General features: G+C 43.9%; 2 protein-coding genes and 1 long non-coding RNA gene across 3 annotated transcripts in view; 2 read left to right on the plus strand and 1 right to left on the minus strand.

Annotated features, from left to right (window-relative positions):
* Positions 1-21900, plus strand: part of LOC309852832 — a 642903-nt gene that overhangs the window by 92475 nt on the left and 528528 nt on the right. The window lies entirely within an intron of this gene.
* Positions 1277-1958, minus strand: LOC309853930 (vomeronasal type-1 receptor 2-like; the record flags this gene model as incomplete). The annotated part of the gene is given in 5 exon segments (XM_082712531.1): positions 1277-1342; positions 1548-1672; positions 1675-1699; positions 1701-1786; positions 1940-1958. Coding segments are annotated over 5 exon segments (321 nt in total).
* LOC309853931 (vomeronasal type-1 receptor 4-like) lies at positions 10118-10843 on the plus strand (the record flags this gene model as incomplete). Its single annotated transcript, XM_082712532.1, has 2 exons — positions 10118-10296; positions 10708-10843. 2 exons carry the CDS (start codon positions 10118-10120, stop codon positions 10841-10843), a joined length of 315 nt encoding a protein of 104 aa, XP_082568658.1.

A 21900-nucleotide genomic window follows, 5' to 3' on the forward strand; every position in this document is an offset into this window, starting at 1 on the left:
AAATCAATCTACCCTTTGGTCCAGTGAAAGACACTATCACCATCTTAAAACAATCCTTGACAAGAGACTCTGGAAAAGAGCTGATATAAGACATGAAAAAAAAAAAAATCCTGAGAGGACTGTAGAGAAATGTGTCCTAGCAGAGTGCACTTCTCTTTCTAAATGTGGTTTTAAGGACCGCTTCAGGAAAAAGGGCCACTGAAGGTTTTTTTTAAGATTTTATTTTTATTTATTTGTCAGAGAGAGAGGGAGAGAGAGCAAGCGCAGGCAGACAGAATGGCAGACAGAGGCAGAGGGAGAAGCAGGCTCCTTGCCGAGCAAGGAGCCCCCTGTGGGACTCAATCCCAGGATGCTGGGATCATGACCTGAGCCGAAGGCAGCCACCCAATCAACTGAGCCATCCAGGCATCCCAAAGATTTTTGACACCAAGATGGGCTTTGCTTGTGTGATAGACAGGAGAGGATGGGAAAATTTAAAGGGGATCTTCATGGAAAAAATCAGCTCTATGGAGTAATATTAATGAGATGCCCCAGTGACAGATGAGAACAAGTGAAAACAAAGTATTATAAAACATTTTCATAATGAAATGTCTTAGCTGCATTGGGAAAAGTGGATCTCTAAACACACCACACAAAAAAATTAATTCTTTTTCTTAAAGGATATTATTTATTCACTTGACAGAGAGCGAGCACAAGCAGGGGGAACAGCCAAGGGAGTGGGAGAAGCAGACTCCCACCTGAGCAGGGAGCCTGATGCGAGGCTCAATCTCCCAGGACTCTGGGATCATAACCTGAGCCCAAGGAAGATGCTTAACTGACTGAGCCATGCAGGCACCCCCCAAAAATTAATTCTTAATGATTTGCAGATCCAAATTTTAAGGACAGATAATGAAGTTTTTTTAAGAAAACACAAAAGAATTTATCTGTGATTTTAGAATAGGAAATGATGCCTTAACCAGGACAAAGCATTCTCTATGAAGGGGAAAAAATGACACATTAGATTATTGTATTGAAATTAAGAGCCTCTTTTTATCAAGTGATAGACATACTTACATAATAATTATATAATCTTTCATTTTTAGTTGCTGCTATTAATTATTATTATTACTGGGGCAGAAGCTCAGCCTGTCTTGTTCAGACTCTATTGCAATGTGCCTGTTTCATAATTGTACTTACGGTGCTCACTCTCGGTGAGTGAATAAACGATGGGATGCTGTGCAAATGCATACATTTACTCATACTTTTGAATAAGATGAGCGGATTTTGTGTTCCTTATTCAGGCAAGGCAGAGCCTGGGCACACTGTGGCCACTGCTCATGAGCAGAAAGGGGCTGACAATTGGAAAACAGAGAGATTATAGCCGTGGTGTTCCCCAGCCACCAACTGGGATTATAAATAAGAGTAATACAAACTTGAAAGATGGAGGAGAGGAAGTAAAAAGACACAAAGGTGCTCTGGGTGGCTCTGGATTCAGGAGAGTATCTGGTGGAGACAGTAGTCCTGTGAATGTGTTGGACACGCTGCTTGTGCCTGTGCAGAACACAAACCATGGAGCTGCTGGCCCAGATTATGAGCCCCAAAAACAGGACTGCAAGGAGTAACAGCAAGGCTGCATACAATGAGTCTCTGGTTTTGTCATGATGAACTGCAGAATAGTATCCAAAATCTTTTTGTTTGTGATTCTTTTGTCACTCAGTTTTACCAGTCACATACGTAGGAAAAATAACATTTACCAGTGTAGAGGGCCAAACATAGAAAATGAAGAAACCAATGCACTGTAGGACTTCTACTTTAAGCAGTGCTCCCTAGGAGACTCTGCTAAAGAGGCTGGTACTGAAGAGGCAGGTGCTGCTAAGGGACCCACCCCTGCCCACTCTGTGCACATGGAAAAGAAGTTGACATCTAAAGTCACTGAAGAAATGTTCAACCCAGAATTTACCATTGTCTATAGATATCATTCTGTTAGATTTCCTGTACCTATGGGAGTTGGGGGAAGGGTGAATATTGGAAAACTGTATTTTGCAAACTTCCCATATTGACCTGCACTTCCAAATTAACTGTAATTGAGATGTGCAAATGTGTCCATCGGTTTCTAATGTAAATTATATATTGTTATCATGTACTTCATTTTATTTGTATTTCTTAGAAAATCTTCTCGGTTACTTTGTTTCTATATTTCTGCTTATAGCATAAATGATGCTTTGGTCCACAGGTCTGAAGACTGAGAAATAATTCTTTTGGGGTAGAAAAACTTTACAGGGGAACAGAGAATACAGTGTGACACACGTGCTTCAAGGCCAGTCCCACTTGTGTCAGACCTCAGTATTTCCTCCTCCTTCCCTAGGAGACCCTGTCTGCCTCCAGGGATCAAAGGAAAGAAAGAACCCTCCAAACACTTGCAAAGGTCTCTTTGGAGATGATAACCACAAACTTGTCATCTGGATTTTATGAAGATATTCAAAACTTTTTCATTGTTGGTATTAGCCTAGACAATAAGCATTTACACATAATTGGAAACCATTTCTGTGTACAGAATACAAAATACCAAGTGTAAAATAATATAACAAAGTATGTTTCTTTATTTTTATAAACATATATTTTTATCCCCAGGGGTACAGGTCTGTGAATCACCAGGTTTACACACTTCACAGCACTCACCAAAGCACATACCCTCCCCAATGTCTATAATCCCACCCTCTTCTCCCAAACCCCCTCCCCCCAGCAACCCTCAGTTTGTTTTGTGAGATTAAGAGTCACTTATGGTTTGTCTCCCTCCCAATCCCATCTTGTTTCTTTTATTCTTCTCCTACCCACTTAAGCCTCCATGTTGCATCACCACTTCCTCATATCAGGGAGATCATATGATAGTTGTCTTTCTCTGCTTGACTTATTTCGCTAAGCATGATTCGCTCTAGTTCCATCCATGTTGTCGCAAATGGCAAGATTTCATTTCTTTTTTTTTTTTTTTAATTTTTATTTTTTATAAACATATATTTTTATCCCCAGGGGTACAGGTCTGTGAATCACCAGGTTTACACACTTCACAGCACTCACCAAAGCACATACCCTCCCCAATGTCCATTTCTTTTGATGGCTGCATAGTATTCCATTGTGTATATATACCACATCTTCTTGATCCATTCATCTGTTGATGGACATCTAGGTTCTTTCCATAGTTTGGCTATTGTGGACATTGCTGCTATAAACATTCGGGTGCATGTGCCCCTTTGGATCACTACGTTTGTATCTTTAGGGTAAATACCCAATAGTGCAATTGCTGGGTCATAGGGCAGTTCTATTTTCAACATTCTGAGGAACCTCCATGCTGTTTTCCAGAGTGGCTGCACCAGCTTGCATTCCCACCAACAATGTAGGAGGGTTCCCCTTTCTCCACATCCTCGCCAGCATCTGTCATTTCCTGACTTGTTTATTTTAGCCATTCTGACTGGAGTGAGGTGATATCTCATTGTGGTTTTGATTTGTATTTCCCTGATGCCGAATGATATGGAGCGCTTTTTCATGTGTCTGTTGGCCATCTGGATGTCTTCTTTGCAGAAATGTCTGTTCATGTCCTCTGCCCATTTCTTGATTGGATTATTTGTTCTTTGGGTGTTGAGTTTGCTAAGTTCTTTATAGATTCTGGACACTAGTCCTTTATCTGATATGTCGTTTGCAAATATCTTCTCCCATTCTGTCAGTTGTCTTTTGATTTTGTTAACTGTTTCCTTTGCTGTGCAAAAGCTTTTGATCTTGATGAAATCCCAATAGTTCATTTTTTCCCTTGCTTCCCTTGCCTTTTGCGTTGTTCCTAGGAAGATGTTGCTGCGGCAGAGGTCGAAGAGGTTGCTGCCTGTGTTCTCCTCAAGGATTTTGATGGATTCCTTTCGCACATTGAGGTCCTTCATCCATTTTGAGTCTATTTTTGTGTGTGGTGTAAGGAAATGGTCCAATTTCATTTTTCTGCATGTGGCTGTCCAATTTTCCCAGCACCATTTATTGAAGAGGCTGTCTTTTTTCCATTGGACATTCTTTCCTGCTTTGTCGAAGATGAGTTGACCATAGATTTGAGGGTCTATTTCTGGGCTCTCTATTCTGTTCCATTGATCTATGTGTCTGTTTTTGTGCCAGTACCATGCTGTCTTGATGATGACAGCTTTGTAATAGAGCTTGAAGTCCGGAATTGTGATGCCACCAACGTTGGCTTTCTTTTTCAATATCCCTTTGGCTATTCGAGGTCTTTTCTGGTTCCATATAAATTTTAGCATTATTTGTTCCATTTCTTTGAAAAAAATGGATGGTACTTTGATAGGAATTGCATTAAATGTGTAGATTGCTTTAGGTAGCATAGACATTTTCACAATATTTATTCTTCCAATCCAGGAGCATGGAACATTTTTCCATTTCTTTGTGTCTTCCTCAATTTCTTTCATGAGTACTTTATAGTTTTCTGAGTATAGATTCTGTGTCTCTTTGGTTAGGTTTATTCCTAGGTATCTTATGGTTTTGGATGCAATTGTAAATGGGATTGACTCCTTAATATCTCTTTCTTCTGTCTTGCTGTTGGTGTAGAGAAATGCAACTGATTTCTGTGCATTGATTTTATATCCTGACACTTTACTGAATTCCTGTATAAGTTCTAGCAGTTTTGGAGTGGAGTCTTTTGGGTTTTCCACATATAGTATCATATCATCTGCGAAGAGTGATAATTTGACTTCTTCTTTGCCGATTTGGATGCCTTTAATTTCCTTTTGTTGTCTGATTGCTGAGGCTAGGACCTCTAGTACTATGTTGAATAGCAGTGGTGATAATGGACATCCCTGCCGTGTTCCTGACCTTAGTGGAAAAGCTTTCAGTTTTTCTCCATTGAGAATGATATTTGCGGTGGGTTTTTCATAGATGGCTTTGATGATATTGAGGTATGTGCCCTCTATCCCTACACTTTGAAGAGTTTTGATCAGGAAGGGATGCTGTACTTTGTCAAATGCTTTTTCAGCATCTATTGAGAGTATCATATGGTTCTTGTTCTTTCTTTTATTGATGTGTTGTATCACATTGACTGATTTGCGGATGTTGAACCAACCTTGCAGCCCTGGAATAAATCCCACTTGGTCGTGGTGAATAATCTTTTTAATGTACTGTTGAATCCTATTGGCTAGTATTTTGTTGAGTATTTTCGCATCTGTGTTCATCAAGGATATTGGTCTATAGCTCTCTTTTTTGGTGGGATCCTTGTCTGGTTTTGGGATCAAGGTGATGCTGGCCTCATAAAATGAGTTTGGAAGTTTTCCTTCCATTTCTATTTTTTGGAACAGTTTCAGGAGAATAGGAATTAGTTCTTCTTTATATGTTTGGTAGAATTCCCCCGGGAAGCCGTCTGGCCCTGGGCTTTTGTTTGTTTGGAGATTTTTAATGACTGTTTCAATCTCCTTACTGGTTATGGGTCTGTTCAGGCTTTCTATTTCTTCCTGGTTCAGTTGTGGTAGTTTATATGTTTCTAGGAATGCATCCATTTCTTCCAGATTGTCAAATTTATTGCCGTAGAGTTGCTCATAGTATGTTCTTATAATAGTTTGTATTTCTTTGGTGTTAGTTGTGATCTCTCCTCTTTCATTCATGATTTTATTTATTTGGGTCCTTTCTCTTTTCTTTTTGATAAGTCGGGCCAGGGGTTTATCAATTTTATTAATTCTTTCAAAGAACCAGCTCCTACTTTCGTTGATTTGTTCTATTGTTTTTTTGGTTTCTATTTCATTGATTTCTGCTCTGATCTTTATGATTTCTCTTCTCCTGCTGGGCTTAGGGTTTCTTTCTTGTTCTTTCTCCAGCTCCTTTAGGTGTAGGGTTAGGTTGTGTACCTGAGACCTTTCTTGTTTCTTGAGAAAGGCTTGTACTGCTATATATTTTCCTCTCAGGACTGCCTTTGTTGTGTCCCACAGATTTTGAACCGTTGTATTTTCATTATCATTTGTTTCCATGATTTTTTTCAATTCTTCTTTAATTTCCCGGCTAACCCATTCATTCTTTAGAAGGATGCTGTTTAGTCTCCATGTATTTGGGTTCTTTCCAAACTTCCTTTTGTGGTTGAGTTCTAGCTTTAGAGCATTGTGGTCTGAAAATATGCAGGGAATGATCCCAATCTTTTGATACCGGTTGAGTCCTGATTTAGGACCGAGGATGTGATCTATTCTGGAGAATGTTCCATGTGCACTAGAGAAGAATGTGTATTCTGTTGCTTTGGGATGAAATGTTCTGACTATATCTGTGATGTCCATCTGGTCCAGTGTGTCATTTAAGGCCTTTATTTCCTTGCTGATCTTTTGCTTGGATGACCTGTCCATTTCAGTGAGGGGAGTGTTAAAGTCCCCTACTATTATTGTATTGTTGTTGATGTGTTTCTTTGATTTTGTTATTAATTGGTGTATATAGTTGGCTGCTCCCACGTTGGGGGCATAGATATTTAAAATTGTTAAATCTTCTTGTTGGACAGACCCTTTGAGTATGATATAGTGTCCTTCCTCATCTCTTATTATAGTCTTTGGCTTAAAATCTAATTGATCTGATATAAGGATTGCCACTCCTGCTTTCTTCTGATGTCCATTAGCATGGTAAATTCTTTTCCACCCCCTCACTTTAAATCTGGAGGTGTCTTCGGGCTTAAAATGTGTTTCTTGGAGGCAACATATAGATGGGTTTTGTTTTTTTATCCATTCTGATACCCTGTGTCTTTTGACAGGGGCATTTAGCCCATTCACATTCAGGGTAACTATTGAGAGATATGAACTTAGTGCCATTGTATTGCCTGTAAGGTGACTGTTACTGTATATGGTCTCTGTTCCTTTCTGATCTACCACTTGTAGGCTCTCTCTTTGCTTAGAGGACCCCTTTCAATATTTCCTGTAGAGCTGGTTTGGTATTTGCAAATTCTTTCAGTTGTTGTTTGTCCTGGAAGCTTTTAATCTCTCCTTCTATTTTCAATGATAGCCTAGCTGGATATAGTATTCTGGGCTGCATGTTTTTCTCGTTTAGTGCTCTAAAAATATCATGCCAGCTCTTTCTGGCCTGCCAGGTCTCTGTGGATAAGTCAGCTGCCAATCTAATATTTTTACCATTGTATGTTACAGACTTCTTTTCCCGGGCTGCTTTCAGGATTTTCTCTTTGTCACTGAGACTTGTAAATTTTACTATTAGGTGACGGGGTGTGGGCCTATTCTTATTGATTTTGAGGGGCATTCTCTGCACCTCCTGAATTTTGATGCTCGTTCCCTTTGCCATATTGGGGAAATTCTCCCCAATAATTCTCTCCAGTATACCTTCTGCTCCCCTCTCTCTTTCTTCTTCTTCTGGAATCCCAATTATTCTAATGTTGTTTCGTCTTATGGTGTCACTTATCTCTCGAATTCTCCCCTCGTGGTCCAGTAGCTGTTTGTCCCTCTTTTGCTCAGCTTCTTTATTCTCTGTCATTTGGTCTTCTATATCACTAATTCTTTCTTCTGCCTCATTTATCCTAGCAGTGAGAGCCTCCATTTTTGATTGCACCTCATTAATAGCTTTTTTGATTTCAACTTGGTTAGATTTTAGTTCTTTTATTTCTCCAGAAAGGGCTTTTATATCTCTCGAGAGGGTTTCTCTAATATCTTCCATGCCTTTTTCGAGCCTGGCTAGAACCTTGAGAATTGTCATTCTGAACTCTAGATCTGACATATTACCGATGTCTGCATTGATTAGGTCCCTAGCCTTTGGTACTGCCTCTTGTTCTTTTTTTTGTGTTGAATTTTTACGTCTTGTCATTTTGGCCAGATAAGAGCAAATGAAGGGGCAAGTAAAATACTAAAAGGGTGGCAACAACCCCAGGAAAATATGCTTTAACCAAATTAGAAGAGATCCAAAATCGTGAGTGGGGAGAAAGGGGATAAAAAGAGGTTCAAGGGGCGCCTGGGTGGCTCAGTGGTTAAGCCGCTGCCTTCGGCTCAGGTCATGATCTCAGGGTCCTGGGATCGAGTCCCGCATCGGGCTCTCTGCTCGGCAGGGAGCCTGCTTCCTCCTCTCTCTCTCTCTGCCTGCCTCTCTACCTACTTGTGATTTCTCTCTGTCAAATAAATAAATAAAAAATCTTTAAAAAAAAAAAAAAAAAAAAAAGAGGTTCAAAAAGGAAGAAAGGGAAAAGAAAAAGAACAAAGAAAAGAAAAAAAAAAGAAAAGAAAAAAATTTTTAAAAAAAAGAAAACACTTGAGAAAAATGTAAAAAAGAAAAAATATATATATTAGATAAACTAGTAAAAAATCGTTAAAAAAGAGAAAGGTAACAGTTAACAAAAAAATTTACCCGAAGGCGAGAAGAAAAAAAAAAATGAAAAAGAAAAAATTAAATTAACTGCAAGACTAAAAAAAATCACAGGAAAAAAGCCATGAGTTCCGTGCTTGGCTTTCTCCTCCTCTGGAATTCTGCTGCTCTCCTTGGTATTGAAACCGCACTCCTTGGTAGGTGAACTTGGTCTCGGCTGGATTTCTTGTTGATCTTCTGGGGGAGGGGCCTGTTGTAGTGATTCTCAAGTGTCTTTGCCCCCGGCAGAATTACACCGCCCTTACCCGGGGCTGGGGTGAGTAATCAGCTCGGGTTTGCTTTCAGGAGCTTTTGTTCCCTGAGCGCTTTCCATAGAGTTCCGGAGGACGGGAATACAAATGGCGGCCTCCTGGTCTCCGGCCCGGAGGAGCCGAGAGCCCAGGGCCCCACTCCTCAGTGCGCCCTCAGAGAACAGTGCCCAGTCACTCCCGTCTGCCTGACCTCCGGCCGCACTCCGAGCTCACCGAGCCTGCGACCGGTTCAAGGTAACACCGAGCTGTGAGCTTACTGTCGGCTCTGTCTCTGCAGCCGGCTTTCCCGTTCCAATACCCGCAAGCTCTGCGACACTCAGACACCCCCGATCCTTCTGTGACCCTGCGGGACCTGAGGCCACGCTGACCCCGCGTGGGCTTCGCCCCTGTTTAGCCTCTGGAGCGATGTCCCTCAGCGGAACAAACTTTTAAAAGTCCTGATTTTGTGCGCGGTTGCTCCGCTGCTTGCCGGGGGCCGGCCCCTCCCCCAGGGGTCTATCTTCCCGTCGCTTTGGATTCACTTCTCCGCCGGTCCTACCTTTCAGAAAGTGGTTGTTTTTCTGTTTCCAGAATTGCTGTTCTTCTTCTCTTCGATCTGCCGATGGATTTTCAGGTGTTTGCAATCTTTAGATAAGCTATCTAGCTGATCTCCGGCTAGCTGAAGCAGTCTCAGCTTGCTACTTCTCCGCCATCTTGACTCCTCCCCCTGTTTCTTTATTTTTAAAGATTTAATTATCTCTTTGTCAGAGAGAGAGAGAGAGTGGCAGGCAGAGGGAGAAGCAGGCTCCCCTCTGAGCAGGAAACCCAGTGCTGGACTCAGCCCTAGGACACTGGGATCATGACCTCAGTTGAAGGCAGACGCTTAACCGACTGAGCTGCCCAGACATCTCCCCACCTGTATTTTGAAGAAGACTTCTAACTTTGTTAGAACAGCACCATGTATAAATGTACTGCCATTATACCAGCCCAGGATCACCTCTTCCCATTTCTATCAAAATGGTTTGAATTTGCTAAATCATTAACCTTTCTCTGCCTCAGTGTTCTTTATCTTTTCCACGAAAACGCTAGTACTGACTCTCTCATGAAGTTGGGAGGAATCCAGAATGTCTGTAACCGTGCGTCGTATGAATCATGTTCTCTAGAAAGCACTGAATATGAAACCGTCAGTACTTGGAAACCTGTTATTGTGCGATAACTAGAGGTAATTATTTGTAAGTTGGAACTAATGTAAGAGGAAAATACTGAATTCCAGCTGGTATGACACACAGAGCTCACACCTCATATTCTCATGCAGGGATCTCTGGCTTGGAGGAAGTATATCACTCCCTGGGACCTGGCAGAAAGGCTGACAGGGATCTGGCAATAGGAATCATCCTTCTACTACAGATAATAGTTGGAATTCTGGGGAATTTCTCTCTTCTTTACCATGATCTCTTGCTTCACTTGACAGAATGCAGGGTTAGGTCCACAGATGTGCTTCTCAAGCACCTGACTTAGTCATTTCTTCTAAAGGAATCCCCCAAACGATGGCAGGTTTGGGGTTGAAATATTTCCTTAGTGATTTTGCATGCAAACTTGTTTTCTATGTGTACAGAGTGGGCAGGGATGTGGCCATTGGAACCATCTGCCTCCTGAGTTTCTTCCAGGTCATTATAATTAGTCCCAGAAACTCCAGATGGTTAGAGCTTAAAGTGAGAGCTCCCAGGTACCTGGGCACCTCCAGCATCCTCTGCTGGGTCCTGAACATGATGCTAAATATTACTATTTTGTTTATGACTGGCACAAGAAACAACATAACCATTACAAGGAAAAGTGATTACGACTACTGTTATTCCATAAGTGGTAGCCACATAGCACAGTCATTGTATGTAGCATCAATATTGTTCCGTAATGGTTTCTGTTTGGGGCTCATGATCTGGGCCAGTGGTTGCATAGTTTTCATCCTGCACCAGCACAAGTGGCGGGTCCAATACATTCACAGGAATACTCTTTCCCCCAGACCCTCCCCTGAGAGCACAGCCACCTGAAGCACCCTTGTCCTGCGGAGCACTTTTGTTTCCTTCTGGACTCTGTCCTCCCTCTTCCACATCTGTCTGGTCGTGTTTAACAACCCCAGTCTGTGGCTGAGGAATGCTTCTGTACTACTGAACACATGTTTTCCTACTGTCAGTCCCTACATCCTCATGAGCCATGACTCCAGAATGTCCAGCCTCTGCTTTCCTTGCAAAGGAACACAAAATCACTTAAGCTGATCATAAATATGTAAATTGTATATTTATTCAAATGGTTATTTATTTACCATCCCCTCCAGGTATAAGCACTGCTATGAAACAGTCACAGGGCAAGAGTAGCAAACAGGAATGACTGAGCTTCTGCTCCTCAGTAAACATTACCATGAACAGCAATAGTAAATGAAATAGAATTACATTAACATTCATTGATAATTGATAATTGATATTTATGATGGTTGCGGTGGAGGAGTTCAGGTTCTGTGTGGTGATTACATGAGTGGTTCTGGAAACCTCCCCACTGGTGCTCACACACACTACCTCTCTCAAACAAATAAAATCTTTAAAAAAGTCATACAAAATGAGTTTACACAGGTCTTGACATTTAAACCTTGACAATTTGAACTCTGAACTTCCAAATTCTAAATATGCCCATTAGAAACACATCTCATACTGGATATTCCTCATGATTATAAATATATCCCCATCCCAAAAATATTCTTTTATTTTCTCTAACTGTATTTTCCCCCCTCACCTGTATGAACTACTACTTCATTTATTTCAGCAAGAATCATAATCATAATACAGACATCTTTACTGTCCCCAAATACTAAAATTTAGATCAGTGGAAACTATTGATATACAGAGATATTTTCAAAAACCAAGAATTATTATTAAGATTAAGATTATTAAGATTATTAAGAATTATTCTACAATGAGATTTAAAAACATACTTAATTGCACTACCATTGCACTATTGGATATTTATCCCAAAGATAAAGACATAGTGAAAAGAAGGGTCATATACACCCCAATGTTCATAGAAGCAATGTTCATAGTAACCAAACTGTGGAGGGAACTGAGATGCCCTTCAACAAATAAATGGATAAAGAAGAATGGATAAAGAAGACATGGTTCATATATACAATAGAATATTCCTCTTGCCATCAGAAATGATGAATACCCAACTTTTGCATCAATATGGATGGGACTAGAGGGGATTATGCTGAGTGAAATAAGTCAAGCAGAGAAAGTTAATTATCATATGGTTTCACTTATATGCGGAACATAAGGAATAGCACAGAGGACATTAGGAGAAGGAAGGAATAATGAAGGGTGGGGAGAATCGGAATGGGGACTAACCATGAGAGACTGCGGACTCCAAGAAACAAACCGAGGGTCTTAGAGGGGAGAGGGGGTGGGTTGACCCGGTGATGGGTATTAAGGAGGGCACGTATTGCATGGAGCACTGGGTGTTATATGTAAACAGTGAGTGGTGGAACACTACATCAAAAACTAATGACATACTATATGCTAACATAATAAAAATAATAATTTATAATAATATAATATAATAATAATTAAAATTTTAAATTAAATTTAAAAAAAAATGGAGCCAAGGATATTTTATGGATTTTCAAAGTTAGCTTTCCCTTGTTTAGCTAATAAAAAGCATTTTACTTTCTGGAAAATTTTAATATGGGTCATTATAATTTTACCTAAAATTTATTATTAAATTGTTATCTTCACTAGCATAATAAATATTAATTGTAAAACAAAACAAAAAATAAAATAAAAACTTACTCAATATTGGAAATATGTCTTAAACATTTCCTAAGGCAATGAATATTTTCACTTTATGAATTTTTTATTAGCATATGGTTACTTGATTTATACCAAATAAATGGTTCAAAACTATTATCCGTTGTTACCTTCTCATCTCCTTTTTATTGCTTCTCTCAACTGTTAAAACTCTTCCAGACATCTGGTTAAGTTAAATTCTAAGCCCAATAACTAGATTCAAACTCAGTCCCAGCAATTCACTAGATGTTCCAAACAATATTCTCATAAAATCAGAATGATGAAATCTCAGGGATTAATTTGTGGTTTCATACATTGGTGTACTGATAACATAACAATTCATAATATAAATAATTATAAAATATACAGATAAATGATATCTAATAGGTATGTTAAGTTATTGTTAGTATTTTAGACCTTTTGTTTGTGTAAACCTTTTTTGTTGTTGCTGACAAAACTTAGGAACACCCATAAACTTCTTGAGTTTAAAGCTATCCAGGGAGTGTTCTTAATGTTCGAGCTCCTTGCCATTCAAAGGGCAACCCATGGACCCATACCTTTGGCATCACTGGGCCTTGTTAAAATGTGGAATCTCAGGGCCCACCCCAGACTTCCTGAGTCAGAGTCTGCATTGTAATAAGACCCAATTAGACCCCACTAGAATCTTGTGCACATTAAAATAGGAAATGTGCATTTTCAACTGACCCTGACTTCTCCCACATGAGAAATGTAGATCACGTTGTCTGGGTGCATGAGTATCACTCAGTACAGTACATACTGTACTGTGTGTGTGTTGCTTCTTACACCAGCCACCTACCATTAAGGGTGGTGCACCTCTTTCTGCAGTCTCTCCTTGCCCTCTGTATAGGGCGCTGGCTTCAGAGTTCACCCAGGAAGCTCCCCAGTTGGCAAACCAACACCTGATGTGTCCTCTCTCTTTCCATGCACCTACACGTCTACACTGGGAAGCAGGGCTGTGAGGAAGATAGAATGACCTAAAGTGTGTAAAACCCTTAGTTCAGCTCCCAACATGGACCAAGTGCTAGCTGCAAGAAGGATGGGCTAATGTCCTTAAATGAATACGGTGTTCAGGCATAACTATGGAAAAGAAATCAAATATCACATGTTTTAAATAATTTTTCACAAGGAAAAATAAACTTTCTTTAAATATAGAAAGGGGGGCAAAGATCTTTCAAATGTATTCACTCCCAGGATGGTCCAAATGACCAGCTGGGTCATAGAGGAAAAGCATATCAAATGCTGGAAAGTTCACTGCAAACACAAATCGCATACCAGGTGGGACTTTGAGCTGAGATTTGCCAGTGGGTTTTCCTAGTACTTGTCTCTCCATCACCTGCCTCAAAAACACCCAGGGCATTAACACAGATCACAGATTCCTGGGTCAATGTAATGAGAATTTCTCTTGCAGTACCTGAATTTCCCACTTATCAGAGCATCACTGGTAATAGTAGGGCTCACGTTCCCAACTGCTCTTGGCTTTCTCCAACATACTGAGCAGGCCCAGGGAGAGTGGAGCCTGGGGACTCGCTGAGACTTGGAAGCTAATGGCTGTATCATACTGTTATTTTATAGTCCTGATGTGGCCTCTGATGGTGTTAATTCTGTTTCCAAGAAAGCCTCATTAAAGCAACCTGGGGAGTCCCAAGTTGAAGAACCAAGTTGAAGATTTCCCTCCATCTTTTCCTGGGTTTGGGGCCCCTGACCAGGAGGAAGCCTGGACAGTCCTATCACACTGCCTGTTAGGGACACGGCCCTGGCAAGACAGAGAAGTTGTGAGACAGAATCTCACAGACGGAAAGGGGACATCTGGTTTGTTCCCCCTCCCCTCCAGTGAAATCCCACTCAAGGGAATGTGAAAGTTGAAATGACATGGCGACACTCATGTCCAGGGGTTTTCAAGTGGAGCTGGGAGGCCATTCAGGAGGTAAGCCTGAAGCCCGCCCTCCCCTGGTGGAACCATGAACTTTGAACGGGGTCCGCCCACGCACATCTCAGGACAAGGCACAAACGCACCTGCAAGTTCTTACAGTAACGGACTTTAGTGACTGGTGACGAGAAGCCAAAATTCATTTGCTGTCATCAACACCAACCAAAATTCTTTGTAAGCAACGTACTGGAGCATTCCCTCTCGTCCTCAGAAACCCTGACTTCTCCCTAATGAGACACTGTCTGCATTGCCACCCCCATCTCTGCAGCCTGTAAGACAATTCTCCGGTCCCAGATAAATGCTTTTGCTTAAATACGGTCTCCTGACAATTTTAGGTTGACATGAATCAAAAAGAGGAAATTTCCTCTTATTTCCTCTTTTTGATTCGGGATAGAATTTCCCCCAAAATACGTTCATGCAGTGTTCTCTTCACACTCTACCTCCAGCTTCCTCAACTTTGCTGCGTGTTACAAATAACCACGAAAGGGGGCTCCTGCGTGGCTCAGTCAGTTAAGCCTCAGACTCCTGATTTCAGATAAGGTCACGTTCTCAGGGTTGTGGGATTGAGCGTGGCATAAAGCTCCACACTCAATGGAGAATCTGCTTGGAATTCTCTCTCTCTCTCTCTCTCTCTCTCTCTCTCTCTCCCTCCTACCCTCCTCCGCTCTCTGTATCTCTCTCTCCCTAAAATAAAATCTTCAAAAAACAAACAAACAAAGAAAACCCCAAATAATCACAGAGGGTTTGACACCTAACATCCACGCAGGTCAGAATACAGTTTCCACCTCCTGTGTCTACTGTCACACAGAGCCCTCCTGACACTTTGGCAACAACTGCCATCCCCCCACCCCCCACCCCCTGCAACAACCAAGCCTCCAACACCAGCTGGGTGTCCAAGAATTCAACTCAGTTCTGCCATCATCTACCCCAAGACATGCCAGGTCCCACGGGTGAGGGCTTGGTCCCACGAGATCACACGCCAACACACACACACACACACACACACACACACTTTGGGCACATCTGCCACCCAGGCTTCTGAGCGACCAGCTATAGATCAGAAGTTCCAACAACCCCCTCCTTGAGTTTGATTAATCTACTGGAGCAGCTCACAGAACTCAGGGAACCACTCACGTTTTTCAGTCTGTTAAAGGGCTGTTATAGATCAGAAGTTCCAACAACCCCCTCCTTGAGTTTGATTAATCTACTGGAGCAGCTCACAGAACTCAGGGAACCACTCACGTTTTTCAGTCTGTTAAAGGGCTGTGGTGTGTCACTGTCTCGGTGTGGATGCCAGCAGGGAAGGTCTCCAAATGCCCGGCTTCTGGGATCTTAGGGAGGCTTCCCTCCCCTGGGCATGACTGACCATTGGCTCCGTTTCCAGCCCCTCCCCTTCCTGGTGAAGAGGCCTGGGGGCAGGTCTGAGAGTCCCAAGCTTCTCACCGTGGCTGGTGCTTTCTGGTGACCAGCCCCACCCAAGAACCCACCCACGGTTACCTCATTAGCACAAGAGATGTTCCCAGCGCTCTTACCATTTAAGAAATGGCAGGGATTTTAGGAGCTCTGTGTCAGGAAGCTGGGGCAGAGACCTATATGTATGTTTTTCCTATCATCTCATGCCATGTTTCAAACCCAACCTAACCAATGAATATCCCTGGGGGGTAGGAGCAGGTGGTTACAGTATTTAAAGCTCACCAGGTGGTTCTGATATACAGACTGAGAACCAGTTGATTTTCGCGCTTACCACACTTGAACCTGCATATGAAACACCTGGAATTATTATGAAGAACCCCAGATACTGGTTCAAGCTGGCTTGTGCTTGGGAGTCTGTATTTCTTAACAGTTTCAGGTCCTTGGATTCGACTGTAGGAACCTCCTCTTTACTCAGATAGAACTGGATGAAGAAAAAAAATTGACCCGACATGATAAGGAAGAATCAAAAAGCTGTGATACATGTTCTCTCTCACAGATTTTCACTCCTGAGAGAAAGAAAGAACGCAGTCGACCATAACACTGCAACGTTTTTTTTTTTTTTAAAGATTTTATTTATTTATTTGACAGACAGAGATCACTAGTAGGCAGAGAGGCAGACAAAGGGGGTGGGGAAGCAGGCTCCCTGCTGAGCAGAGAGCCCGATGCAGGGCTTGATCCCAGGAATCTGAGATCATGACCTGAGCCAAAGGCAGAGGCTTAACCCGCTGAGCCACCCAGGTGCCCCTGCAACGGGTTTTTAATACCAAAATATAAACGTTTAAAGAATAGCCCCATTCCCCAAGGCAAAGAGAATTCCCACAGAAACGCTGCCTCAATGTGGAACATTCTACCCCGAGAAGAGCCACTGTTTCAGGGGTGCAGAGCTTCTCCACAATCCTCTGCCAGTCACCCAAGTCTTTGTCATTTACCCACCGGGTACAGACGAATTTCATAGCTTTCTACTGACATTAGGGTTTGACATAGCTTCCCCAAGTTGACTCAGTTTCTTAAACAAGATCTGATTCACAAAGGACTATGCATGACAATTTCATAAGCTCCATTTTAAATACAACTTAAATTTACAAAATTTACAGGCAGTGTCTGCATGATGTCACCTGGACCCCCAGCATGGGCACAGGTGTCTGACTCACAGGACACAGAAAAGAGGTGCTCCTGCCTCTCTTCCCCGTCTCTCAGCCACTTCCCATCAGGGGACAGTGGGCACCCAGTTTTCTCTCCACTCGACCTCTCTCAGGCATTCTCTTCATTGGGGAGGGGGGAACTAGAAGGTCCCCTGGGACCCCAGGAACCTGTCTCTCTGACGTCTCTAAGATGTGAGGACTCCGACCGGCTGGGGCAGACTTCTCTGCAGAGATTCGGGGGCAGTTGACAACTTGGAGCTCGGCTCTCCCGTGGCCCATCTTCTACACCGGCCTTGCCCCCGCTAGCCTGGAATGTGCCTGGGTGTTGGAGTTTAGGGACGGCACAGGCCTGGCCTGAGCTCACACCAGCAGAGCTAGATGGGGCCCGGGGATCAAACCTGGCACAAGGGCTGGTGTCTTCCCAGTCACTTGGGGTATCTGGATCCAAGAGAAGTGCACTGGGGCGACGGACAGGTCACCAGGAGCTCAGTTTGGGGGGGTTAGAAGAGGCAGAATCTTGCTCTCTTTGGAGGGTTCTGGCAAGTCTGGAGAGCAACCTGGGGAGAGATTTTACCAGGAGCCTGAATGCTGAGCTTGGAGTTGTGGCCACATTTCCCTACAACGGGCTGCAGGTGGGACCTCGAGGTCACATGATGATGCTTGGCCTGTGCCTGGGCCAGTGTCTTCCCGGCAGGCCAGGGGACATCGGCAGAGAAAACACCAGGCCTGCTGGCTGTGGACTTGGTGATGAGAGGCGAGTCCTGGCAGGAGCACTGTAGAGCTCGGCAGACAGAATCCATACTACGTCTTAGGGCTGGCTCACCAGCACGCATTTCCCGGGCTTCACTGAGAGGCAGTGTAGACCACTCATCAGGTGTCACGAAGGGGAGCTGACCTGTGGGGACCAGGCCCAGGACAGATCGTCTCTTATTTGTTTGGATGGGCAGTGGCCTGGTGGGGCGCTGTGGGAGAAGGAACCTCACATCACACACCTCAGAATGTGTCACCCGTACTGCACACAGGTGTGCGAGAGTGTCAGGGTGTGTGACAACTGTCCACCAGGACTCCACACAGGACTGACGCACTCAGCCGCGTCACCACAGCATAGAACATGCAGAGTGTAAACGGCAACCATCCTTTTGAAGGGTAATCTGGGAGTATTCACAAAATTTTGCAAAATGCCTCATCTTGATCTAGGATCACAGAAAGCATCTGACAGATCCCTTCGCCTGGGCCCAGAAACACCTCCACAAGCATCTGCTGGCCAACTTGCACAAAACGGAAAAAATACGTATTTCAAGAAAGAAACTGGAATATGAAAAACACGTAGGACACCCACAAGGCTCCTCTAGGCCGGCCTGGGGTTGACTGTAATCCCGCGCACCCGAGAATGAAGTGAAATGCAGATGGAGACACAGAGCAGGGGGGCAGGGGCAAGACTCACCCTCAGGTGGGCGCCCACGTCCACAGTTTCCTTCCACGAGCCCTGCTGCTTCTGCTGTGGTCTCAGGGGTGGTCTCGGCAGCAAAGCCTCCCTCCTCTGCTCTTTTTGCCTGCAGAAAAATCATGTGAACTGTCTGGCCATCCCGACCTTCTTGCCCACACAGTGACCGGGCACCAGGAACACTCCTAGAGGCCAGACATCACCCCTGTTCTGGGGTGGGGGGTGCTCCACGGCCCGATAATCGTTCTGACCCTGTGGTTCCTCACCTCTGTCTTGGTTCCCTCCTGCTGTCAGTACTGTGGAAGGACCCCGGGACCTGTAAGTCTTGAGGCCTCCTGGGTTCCAGGTTTTCATCCTTATTGGAGTCCAAGACCTGGGGAACAAGGGCCCTGGCCCAGCACTTCATGGGGCACCTCCGGCTGCTGGCCAGGTGCCCAAAGGCCCCGCAGTTCTTGCATTTCACCTGCAGGGGGAGGGAGTGAGTGCTCAGCGAGTCAGCAGAAATCCCTGCTGCTTTCACAGGTTCACGTCAGGGCAGATATTTGGAGTTGGAAGAGGACATAGACCCAGTGCCGGTGGCCAGGAAATTGGAGATGTTATGGCACCACTCGGAGCCCATTTTATGATGGCCACGAACTGGATTGAGCATTGCGGACACCAAGCGGAACGTGCCGCTAAGTGGGGAATAAGGTTGCTCCCCAGAGGATCTGACTGGGCCAATTCCCCAGGTTAGGACATCAGAAACAGGCCAGACTGGGATAAGTCAAAAGCTCCGAGTTACAGACCCACAGGTATCAGTGCTTAAACTCACTCTGTGGGGGCCATGCAGATCCTCTGGTTTTTGAAACATTCAAGAAGCCACTTACCCCAGTTTTCTCTTCTGGGGAGGGATTCCTTTGCCCCACTGGTCCCCTCTGTGGCTCCCTCGAGTTCTGAGCTATAGGGGGTCTTGGGGACCGCTGGTATATGCAATCCCCCACCATATCCTTGGGCTTCTGGCCTTTCTCCCTCGGGGATTGATCGTCAGACTCCCTACTCACAAGAAAAGGACCAAAAAAGAAATCATGTAGACCCAGAGCCAGAAGTCCCTCATACCCCTACTTCTCTTTCAGGACTGGGTGGGGGACTCACTGATCACCAAGTGACACCCACAGGGATACGGTCTCTGGTTAACTGATGCCCGGTTTGGGCCATGTTGTGATGTTTTCCCATCATTACTTACTCCCAGGATAGGACACTGCCTCATAGGAAAAGGCCACTTGGTCTATAAATGGTGAACTTAGATTTGCAACATGAAAGCCTGTACAAGTCCTCCCTGAAAATATCAGTATGACTGAGGCCGGTGACCTGGGTTTCCCTCCAGCCGCTCCCTCCAAGCATAAGGCATCTTCTCATATTTATCAAAACCAATAAGGAGGCCAACAGCTAGTGATTCTTTCCCTACGGATTTCTGGGAAAGTCCATTTTCACTAAACAACGTCTTACCGAGAAAACCCACTGCTTCCTCTGACAAAGGCTTTCGGGGATTTGATGTGACACTAATGAACACCTGTGACTCTTCAGATGTGACCCCCCTCACCATCACAATTACAATATGGCTGTTGTCGGCAGAGGCACCCCAAGCCGCATCGGGACACATACCCAAGGTTGCTGTGCCAGCTCACAGACGTGCAGGGCTCTCAAAGAAGAGTCCGGGTGATGGTGAGGGTCACACAAGTCAGAAGCTTCCCGGCATGTTTGCGCACAAGTCTACAGCCCACACCAGCGCCCCAGAGGGAATTCCCGCACCCCCTCCCCAGACCTTGCCCACGTTACCCCCTGACATTTGTCCCACCTCTCCTCTTGGTCTCCGTGTCTCCGTGGAGCTGTAAGAGGCCAGCCCCCCGAAGGCTGACATTTCTTACTGGGGACACAGCGGGCACTAGGGTCCTCTCCTGGCATCAGAGGAAACCGTAGCATTACCTCCACGGCAGCAACAATGACCCATTTCTCTGTCATCAAGTCAAGCTGATAGAGAGAAAAGAGGGTCAGGATAGAGTTCTGCGCACAGGAGGAAGCCTTGGGAACACATAAGATAACTAAACAAAATCTCAATTTCATGCGCTCCTGAATGCAAAGCTATTCGGAGTAAAGGCTCTCTCCTCCAGTTCAGCCGTGGGTTTGCCGATGACGTCCACCAAGGGGCGCTGCAGGCACAGGGACCGCTGGTGATCCCCAGGTTGGGGAACTCTGCCCTGTGATTTGATTACTTCGTGTCCCTGCAACTGGCCAGGGCCCACATACCCACGTGGCTAACCACGGGCTTTCAGCCCGGATCATGGTCATGGGGGGAGACATCAGCACTTGACTGGGAGGCCAGCTTGTGCTTCCACATGTCACCTGCCCAACCTCTCCCACACTTACGTCTCTCTGCGGAATCCCAAGCTGCTTTAAGAAATCTTTCCCCTGTCCCATTGAGAGCTGGTTGGGGTCCATCACGGTTGGTCTGTCCCAGGGACTCTGTTGCCCTGTGGGAGATGGAAAATGAAACCACAAAACTCTGCATATCCCTGGACCCCCACCCCCGCAATGCACAAGACAGCCAGCTCCCACCTCTAGCCCACCGCTGTCTACCCTTTTACCTTTACTTCTAATTACACCTCCATAGTCTTCTACTAGAAACACAGTACCAATTTGAATGAGAAATAAGGTGACAATTTAAAAATAAAAATTCTCACTAGACTTACCTGACTTAACTAGACTTTATATATACATGAAGTACAGATTCCATATTTAGGGACCTTATGTTTATACCATAAAACATTTGGAAAAAGTGATCATGTAACTGGGTTCAAAAAGAAAATTCAATATATTAGAAAACTGGATATCTTACACTCTATAGTTCCCCTTTGTCATAACTAAATAAAAGTAAATATAACTACACTATTGAACTTCTTTATAAGATTAAGTATGCTCAAACTATTTACTACATTTCCAGAAATTCTGAAATCAAATTCCTTAAAATAAAAAATGAAATTCAAATGAAAATTATACAGAAGGAAACAAAGCACTTTATGCAAAAACTTAGGAGCAGGGCAAAACCACGTTCAGGGAGAAATTCCTTAGTCTAATGGCCATATTATATACAAACATAAAATTTATAGGACGTTTTCATCTTAAGATATTGTAGCGGGGGGGTGGGGGGAAGAAACTGCAGCAGGAAAACAAAAGATCACAAAACGGAGGCACCAGGGTGGCTCAGTCAGTTAAGTGTCAGCCATTGGCTCAGATCTGTGATCCCAGAATCCTGGGATCAAGCCCGGAGTCAGGTTCCCTGCTCAGCAAGGAGCCTGCTTCTCCCTCTCCCTCCGTACCCTCCACTCATGCTTTTTCACGCTCTCTCTCTCAAATACACAAAATCTTTTCTTTAAAAAAGGAAGAAAAAATGAAATTATTTAAATCAAAATTAGTTAATCAAATTAGTTAAAATTAGTCAATCAAAAACTCAGTGGGA

This window comes from Mustela nivalis (assembly GCF_964662115.1).
Source record: "Mustela nivalis genome assembly, chromosome: 18".
In the NCBI taxonomy this organism is placed as follows: domain Eukaryota; kingdom Metazoa; phylum Chordata; class Mammalia; order Carnivora; family Mustelidae; genus Mustela; species Mustela nivalis.